Source organism: Populus euphratica, unplaced genomic scaffold, assembly GCF_000495115.2.
Source record: "Populus euphratica unplaced genomic scaffold, PopEup_1.0 scaffold221.1, whole genome shotgun sequence".
Lineage (NCBI taxonomy): Eukaryota > Viridiplantae > Streptophyta > Magnoliopsida > Malpighiales > Salicaceae > Populus > Populus euphratica.
The window spans coordinates 778,217-787,945 of NW_011499927.1; the positions used below are offsets into that span (position 1 = coordinate 778,217).

General features: G+C 24.9%; 1 protein-coding gene across 4 annotated transcripts in view; it reads left to right on the top strand.

Moving 5' to 3' along the window:
• Positions 1 to 8,419: 8,419 nt before the first annotated feature.
• LOC105135803 (uncharacterized) overlaps positions 8,420 to 9,729 on the top strand; it is a 2,028-nt gene continuing 718 nt past the window's right edge. For 3 of the 4 annotated variants that reach the window (XM_011040845.1, XM_011040846.1, XM_011040847.1), the window contains exons 1-2: positions 8,420 to 8,707; positions 9,034 to 9,259. In XM_011040845.1, coding sequence (XP_011039147.1) covers positions 8,482 to 8,707; positions 9,034 to 9,257 — 450 coding nt within the window. In that variant the 5' untranslated portion in view covers positions 8,420 to 8,481 and the 3' untranslated portion in view covers positions 9,258 to 9,259. Of the gene's footprint in view, positions 8,708 to 9,033; positions 9,340 to 9,729 lie in introns of those variants that run through there. The other variant, XM_011040844.1, reaches the window with a different exon arrangement.

Consider the following 9,729-nt stretch of genomic DNA (forward strand, 5'->3'; position numbering starts at 1 on the left):
TTTCGATTTTTGATTCAGAGGGGGGGGAAGGTGTTTCTCGCTATGTATAGTTTTGCTTGGCGGTTGCCACGTCAACTCTTGTTGGATAGCCAACGACGTTAGCAGCATGCTCTTGCTAAAATTATATGAATTACTTAGTTATAAGACAAAGCGTGTATCACAGCCCCTTCTCGCACACTGGGCAATTAAATTAAAATAATATTATTTTCAAGTATTTTTTAAAATTATAATAATTTTAATTTAATTTTTTTGAGAGAAACTGGATTTTTTTAAAATGATTAGTGCAAAGGATAAATTAAAGCCAGTCATTTAATTGACTAAATCAATTTCATTAAGTTTAGTAAAAAAACTTAATTCAAATTTAAAAAACTAAAAACTTTTAGTTTTTTTAGAATGGAAGCAGAAACGCTATAAATTCAAATAGCATATTAATCATTTTGTCTTTCAATAAACTAAATAATTGCCTTGAACATGGGGATATAATTGTCTTATTTAAAAAATTAAAATATTAGTTTTCAATTAATCATCATAATTTAGTAGATTTATATTTTTTATATATATTGAAATTACTTTGTCACGTTAAAAGTTAAAAAAATAAATTTTTTATTCAAAAGCTTTTATGTATTTTTAATTTTATTTATGTAGTTAAAATTAAAGAATGATAATATTTTAATATTATCAAAGCTAAAAAATTTAGGCTTTATAAAAGGGTTTTTTTTCTTGTTATCTCTGTGTATTTTTTCTACAGTAAAATAATATGTTTAATCTTTAACTTTAAAAAATCTAAGCTTGGCAAGAGAGGATGTTTTTGTCTTTACCACATAATTTTTTTATTATAAAAAGTAGGGTGACCCATGGTTTTTTAGTCCAAACACGGGTTGCTTCTAGGTTTTTTATTCTTGCTAAATCTAATTTTTAAAATTAGATTAAATTAATATACTTTATATTTTTAGTGCTCTTGATCTTACTTTTGTAATGAGTATTTATTTTATTAAATTAATTTATCTTACCTTTTAATATTAAATTTGTTTCGTATTAAAATTGTTATTTGAACCTAAATTTGAAATTTAACAATTAAAAACTTGTTCTTAACTTGAGATTAGAAGTTTTACCTATATTTACTTGGTTTTTTTGTTAATGTTTTTAGTTTCGTAATTTAAACTTTTTCTTACTTTTTTTTTATTTATATTTTGAGTTTTGTACTCTAAACATTTTTTTACTTTTTTTCTCAATTCTTATGAGATTTTTCATTCACTTTTAACAAAAACACAAGTTAGAGCTTTTTTTTGGACTTTGTTAATTTAATTAGTTTTTTTACAAAGATTATTGCTTTTAAATTAAATATAAACATTAAATGTTTTTCATGTCTTATTCCAATTATTTTTGAAAGCTAGGTCAGCGTAAGCTAAAGATCTCTTAGGTTGTAAGTTAACCTGTTATGTCAAGTATTTTAAGTATCAAATGGAGTATTTTAAATTTGAATTTAAATTTTTATTTTTTTTAATTTGATCCTCACTCACTTAATTTTTATTTTTATTTTGGATTATTTTATGAATTTGTGGATTTAGAAATTTTTAATTTGGCCATTCAATTCAATATTTGATAATATTTTAGGTTTTAATCCTCAATATTTTGGTTTTAAATTTTTATTCTTGACATCTTTATCAAATTTTAATTTGTTTTGATTTCATCATTGAATCAATGCATAATCTTTAATTTTTTTTTTTAATTTCATCACTCATGTTTGCTAGTATTTTTTTTACTTTTTTTTTTATTCATTGAATTTTTCTAATTTTATTTTTTATTATTTAATTTTTAATTTTAATTTTAACCCTTAATATTTTGGTTTTAAATTTCACCATAATAACTTTTTATGTTCAAATTTTTTTGATCCATTGCAGCATGGCAGGGGCATGCGAAGTATATATTTATACTACTAGAGAGTAAATTACCACCACATTCTCTTTTTTCTTTTATATGATAATGAAAGTTTGATTGTATTCTTGATACTTGTATTGCATTACATTTTAAGTATTTTATACATGGTATAAATAAACAAATTAAAAATTAAGTTTTATATGTACCATATATAGATAGTAAAGTCTAAAGAATTGAATTGTCGATTAAGAAAATATGTTAAAATTTCATTAAATATACAAACTCATATAATAAATGTCTTTCAAATCATTTAAAAAAATATTTTTTTTTTTAATAATTTGAAATGTTTTGGCTAATTTACATGCATCATGACTAATTTCTAGATCCATTGATTACTCTATAAACCTAGTAGATAGATAAGATATTACAAGGATAACAACTCTACACATAAAGAGATGAACCCTAGTGCTAAAGGAAGAAAAGTTTCTCTCATAACCACTAGATCACAACCTTAAGTACAAAAGATGATTCTTTTTAAGTATACATGAGACATATCCTCCACAACATGCTTTATTAAAAATAAACTTTATAACTATATTTAATTTGATTTCCTTCTCAAGCATGGTTTTATTATGAAGATCAGAGTTCATCTTAACTGGGATAGTATAAACATTTTTGCATACAATATTATTATATATAAAGATTTTTTCATTAAAATCTTTTTTTTTAGCATCATTTTCTTTATCTTCATCAAATTTTGGTAGTTGATTTCAATCCAATAAAAGATTGTAATCATAAGAAATTTTCAGTTTCAACTTCATTTTCATCATAATAAAGAAATTATCTATCTTATTAATACATTTTTTTATTCATTGAATTTTTTTCTAATTTTATTTTTTATTATTTAATTTTAATTTTAACCCTTAATATTTTGGTTTTAAATTTCACCGTAATAACTTTTTATGTTCAATTTTTTTTGATTCATTGCAGCATGGCAGGGGCATGCGAAGTATATATTTATACTACTACCACCACATTCTCTTTTTTCTTTTATATGATAATGAAAGTTTAATTGTATTCTTATACTTGTATTACATTACATTTTAAGTATTTTATACATGGTATAAATAAACAAATTGAAAATTAAGTTTTATATGTACCATATATAGATAGTAAAATCTAAAGAATTGAATTGTCGATTAAGAAAATATGTTAAAATTTCATTAAATATACAAACTCATATAATAAATGTCTTTTAAATTATTTAAAAAAATGATTCTTTTTTTTATATAATTTGAAATGTCTTGGCTAATTTACATGCATCATGACTAATTTTTAGATCCATTGAATACCCTATAAACCTAGTAGATAGATAAGATATTACAAAGATAACAACTATACACATAAAGAGATGAACCCTAATACTAAAGAAAGAAAAGTTTCTCCCATAACCACTAGACCACAACCTTAAGTACAAAAGATAATTCTTTTTAAATATACATGAGGCATATCCTCCATAACATGCTTTATTAAAAACAAACTTTATAATTATATCTAATTTGATTTCCTTCTCAAGTATGGTTTTATTACGAAGATCAGAGTTCATCTTAACTGAAATAGTATAAACATTTTTGCATACAATATTATTATATATAAAGAGTTTTTCATTAAAATATTTTTTTTAGCATCATTTTCTTTATCTCCATCAAATTTTGGTAGTTGATTTCATTCCAATAAAAGATTGTAATCATAAGAAATTTTTCAGTTTCAACTTCATTTTCATCATGATAAAGAAATTATCTATCTTATTCATACTCTAATACTAACTGATGCGGACAGAAACAATATAAGAAAGATAATAAAATTTTGCAATACAAGATTATATTAAATAAGATAATCAAACAAAAATCATAATATTTTCTCTTTTGGTAGTCTTTTGAAATACAAATTAAACAACAATAACAACCATATTGACATTAACCTAAGCCTAAATTTAATAAGAAAAAATAAAATTTCTAAACTGAATAATTCCTAAATTGAATAAGAAAAAAATAACTAAGAAAAATAAGATCCTTAAACTAATCAAGAAGAAGAAAAACACCATAAAAAATATATTTTTTAAAACTAAATAGGAATAAAAATAACTAAAAAACTAAATAAAACTCTCTAAAAGTCCTTTTACACTAAGTTTTCATGGGTTTGAAGAAACTTATCATTGAGTTCATATTATTTTTATCTTAATTTTATTTTATGGACGTATAATTAAAACTCTTGAATTTTTTTCATGCTTCACTTAAAAAAAAATTATAATAAAATAATCATCATTTCTATAAAAAAATGATTAATCAGACTTCCAAAACTTACGCATCATTCAAGGGTAAGAGAAAAGGACAAACCAATTTGTCTTTGTAAAAATCTATCATAAGACTGAAGAAACACGACTCTGCTTCAGACATGAAAGGAGAATAACAGCATGAAGATGTTTAAAGCATATTGGAGATTGACCAAAGGGAATTAACAATGGCTGCCTTCTGATGCAATTAAATATTTAAACAGGCTTCTTCTAGTTTTATATTTCTTACATCTAGAAGTATAATCAAAGAAATTATATGATGTTGTTATTGCTGATCATCAGAAAGCTGCTTTGCTTTCTACAGGAAATCATACTGTTGGAAATTGAAAACAACAAATAAAAAAATTCACGTAGGATCGACGTTGTTTCATCAGGAGTTAATTAGCTTCCCTTATTGATCGGAAAGTACTCTGAAGTACAACATCCCGTTCACCCAAGACATTCCGATCCCCTTACCGGCTTGAATATCTCTAGGCAAAGTAACCTGATCCCAGTCCTCCAGTCTGTATCGCCCGTTTTTCTTTCTTACAAGCTCCATGTTATACCTTTGCTCCTTCTCAACATCATACACATCAATGGCAGTCCTTCCACAGTGCTTGCTTAGTCTTTCTCTCTTATCAACCGGCAGTCTTGGCATGATGTAGTTCTCGACATCACGAACAGACAAGATGAGTCGTCCGCTGTTGACATCCTCAGCTGTCAGTTGTTTCTTGATGGGCCAATTATGCAAGGCGTTCAAATCCAGCAATTCATCCAAGCGACTAACGTAATTCATTGTTCAAGAATAATTTAAGTTAATTTGGAGAGGATGCAACAGAAGCAAGGATGAGATGAGTTTAGTTGTGGGGCAACATTGCTCGCTCTGTGATTATATTTATATGCCAAGCCTTCTGCTGATTTCTTCTTCAGTAACTTTTTCTATTTACATATTTGTATTTACCTTTCAAAAATATTTTTTTAAAAAATAAATATTATTTTATTTTTTATTTTAAATTAATATTTTGTTAATAATTTTAGATTATTTTAATGCACGGGTATAAACAATAATTTTAAAAAATATTTAAAAAATATTATTTCAATATATTTTTAAATAAAAAATACATTAAAAAATAAACAAAGTAACATAATGGATTACAAAATAAACTTTTAGTTTCAAAATATTTTTTTTCCCGTTTGGGTTCAAGTTTTTTCCTATTGAGTTTGTATTTGTGGAACATGTTTTCTACATAGATTATTTTATTTATTTATTTTCTATTTTTGGCTCCAATTTTTTTTCTATTGAGTTAATTATTGTGGAAAAAGTTGTGATTATTTCATTCATGTTTTTTCCTCAATTGGGATGATCCTTCCTAACCTTCCTATTTTAATAAATATTATTCAAAATAGAATTCTTACGTGACATCCTATACTTAATGTTGTGCGTGTAAATAATTGAATAAATAATCATCTTTAGTGGGTCCACGATAAATTCTAGTCATGAATAAATTAAATAAAGATCCTAACATGTACAGAAGAGAAAAATAATTACTTTTTAGATCTAATCATTAATAAATAATTGAATATATTTTTCTTCATTGTAACTATCATTATCATTTTATTTCTCTGTCTTCAAAATAAGAGAGTATTCCTTGTCATCAATTAATATAATTCAATCTACGGTAATTAATTAATAAAAAGAATTTATATAATAACCATGTTTTTTCTATATTTATGATGAGAGTTTAAGACTTAGGCCGTAGGTTATTAACCCCTAAACAACCCTCTATTAGCTAATTATAAGATTATTAATTTTATTAAAATATATATTGTTTAATTCCCTTTTCCTTTAATTAGAATTAAACCTAAGTTACTTAGTTTTTTTTCTTTCTTGTATTAGTTTTCGTTCATTTTTTTCTCTTTGGCTTCAATCTTTTTCCTATTGAGTTCATAATTGTGGAAAAAGTTGTCTACGTAGATTATTTCATTTATTTATTTATTTTCTCTCTTTTATTAGGATGATCATTTCCACCCTTCCTATTTAATTAAATTATTTCACAGTCCCTCTCGTGAAAATATTCAAAAAAGAATTTTTACGTGACATTCTAGTTAATGTTGTGCATGCATGTCAATAATTGAGTAATTAAATTATCTTTAGTGGGTGCATGATAAATCCAAGTTAGAAGTAAATTAAATAAAAAGTAGAGAAAAAAAATAAGCTTTTAGATCTAATAATAATAATAATAATAATAATAATATAAGTTAATCTAAGGTAATTAATAAAAAAATATATAGTAATCATGTGTTTTTTCTATACTAATTATGAGAGTTTAAAACTTGGACACGTAAGTAGGTTATAAACCACCGAACAACCCTTTATTAGCCAATTATATGATTATTAATTTTATTTAAAAAATATATAGTTTAATTCATTTTCCTTTAGAACTAAAATATACGTAATATAATTGAGAGTCTACAAGGTATTTTAAACAAAATAATTAAAAATTAATTATAATTAATAATTATATAATGGTAAGGAAATCACATTAATGCAAAAGATGTAGTTTCAATAATTTTTATTTCTTTTAATTAACCTGCGATGACATGTGATTAAATAGTTGATAAATATGTTTTAACACCTGCACATGTACATACAAAATTGCTTCACAAAAAAAAAAAAAACAAAAAAAAAAATTGCTGCACTTAATTAATGATGTTCCTCGTTAACAAAAACTGATTGAGAAGGGAAAGATATTCTAACTAGGTAATCACAAAATATTATTTATTATAATAATATATTCTTTAATTTATTTTTTAATGTTAAATTAACTATAAATTAATCTTTACGGTTCTATTCTATGTTTTTTCATGAAGTTATTCAAGTTTTATGCATTGGATCGAATGTTTTACGGCTTATCTAGTTAACTCGAGTTTTTATTAGTTTTTTTTATAAATAATTTTTTTAATGTTATTTTTTAATATTTGAGTTAATTAAAAATTAAATTTTATAATTTATTTTAATTTATTTACTATGAGACTATTTCAGCTTCATGATTTAAGTTAAGGGTTTGGTGTGTTAACTTAGTTGACTTGATTTTTTTTTTTGTTATTTTCTTAATTTATTTTTAATTTCATCATTGGGTTAGTTAAAAAATAGACTTTATAAGTTATTTTAATTTATTTTCTATTAGGTTATTCCAGTTTTATTATCAAAGTTTACTAGATTAATCTAAATTGACTCATGTTTTTTTAATTTATTATTTATTATTTTTTTCAATTTAATTCTTCAACTAGATTGATTCAATATTGTCTTGATATGCTTTTTAAAAATATTATTTTTAAATTTTTTTAATCAAATTATGTTTTTTTTCAATTTTCCAGATTATCTTTAAATTTATCAAGTAGATTGGGTTATACGAGTCAATCTATTTACAATTTATTTTTTCTTCATGAAAACATGCTAGTAATGCATAGAAATTATTTTGAAAGTTTTAAAAGTTTAGATTTGATCTGTAGATAAATAATCTAATCTAAACCACAACTTATGTCTCAATCAAGAAAAAAATTTACTATTTCAAAATCAAGTTCATTTGCACAACCAGAAAATTTATTATCACTAATGAAATATTTTTTCAGCATCTAAGCTATGTTTCCATATACATATACATATACATATACATATATATATATATATATATATATATATATATATATATCATTTGTGAGTGTATCATTATAGATTTCATGTCCATTGATAATTTAGTTAGTGATTTAAATATCAATAAAAACACCAATAAAATATTCACGCAGAAAAAATAATTGTTGATCATTTTTTTGTTGGCCAATATTATAGTAATAATTTTTTTTATTTAGAAATACATTAAAATAATATATATATATTTATTTATTTTTAAAAATTTATTTTTAACGACAAAATATATTGAAAAAATCTAAAAATCTAAAAAATTATTTTTTTTAAAAAAACTCAAACTTTTAAAAAACACCATTTGAGCCACAAAAACAAACAATGCACTTATACTCGGTTGAAAAATGCAATGAAAAAAAAAATAGAGAGAAGAAAAAGATATAATGTTATTTGTGTGAGGCTGGGCTTTCATGCCAGCTCTCACGTAGCTTTGTGAGGTATAGGACCCAAATTTTCGAAATTGAAGCTAGCCCAAGATTTAAGACCCGCAATACTAGAGTCATATATTTTCAAAAACCCCTAAATTTGCCTGAAAGCCCTAATTTATTTTGGCTCCAAAATACCCACCATGAAGAGAGCTCTGCTGACAAAGCTCTCTGTCTGCACGCGAAAGCTCCTTCTATCTCCTCCCAGATTAAACCCTAACCCTAGGCCATCACTTGCTCAACTCACTGTCTCCACTCGTTCTAGACTCAGCAGGTTCTACTCTTCTGAGTGTGACTCATCCTGTGAAGCAAGATTGACCCAGAAGTCGAATGGCTCCATTGAAGATGCTGATGAGCTCAGCACTCAAGGTAGGGTGAAATTGAAAATGGGTTTTGCTTTTTGTGGAAAAAAAATTTGGACTGTAATTGTATGTGCATGAAAATATCTCCTTGTTTTAGTTTCAAAAATATAAAGATTGGACTTTTAGGCTGAATTTTGTTAGGTTTGTAATCTTTTGTTTTTGCATTTTCAGTTTAATTTTCATCGGTGATTTTGAAAAAGAACGACTCTTTTGTGTGTTCAATGTTGCAAATTTGTGACCTTTTGAGAACGGAATGCATGGCCATTTGTTTTGGGTTTGTGGATTGAAAGTCATGTTGTCAAAAACTGAAGTGTGAGATTATATGGGTTGCAGAGATAAAAAGGCTGGTGGAGAAGTACTACGAAGGTGAAGATGAGTCACTGCCATTGATTTTCGAAGCAATTATAAATAGGAAGCTGGCAGGGATCCCGGATGACAAGTTGATAGAACAACTTAATCTAGAATCTCCTACAAATGGTTTTGAGGACAAAGAGTTTGATTTTGATTTTGAAGATAAATGGAGTGAAACTGATGAGGATGGTGATGAATTAGATTGATGGTATGTTGATGCTGTTATTGCGAGAATTATAAGTAATGAATGACTAATGTGCCTATTTCAGGGAATCTTGTGGTTGAAAATTTGTAGTTTCTTGTTATGCAATGCCTACAGCTGCAGGAGCATAAGAGCATAATCATAGTGATGTAGGAGGTTACAAGGAAAATTATTTTCTTTAATAATTTTCTTTTCTATTTAGTTTAGGAAATTAAATATTATGTTTAATAATTTTGTTTTATTTAATTAAGTATAGGAATCTTTATAATTATAATAACTTTGTAATTATTTATTAGTTTTTTTTTTGTCTTTAAGTTAGACCAAGATTTGGTATAAATATGGCTGTCTAATTTGTATTTCAGCAAACTAATCAGAGAGAAAATATTTAGTGTTAAAATTTTGAATTAGGATTTTTGTGTGGTGATCTTATTTGGTAGAATTTTGTGTTGATTGTGTTTGCCCTTTTTTTTGTCATT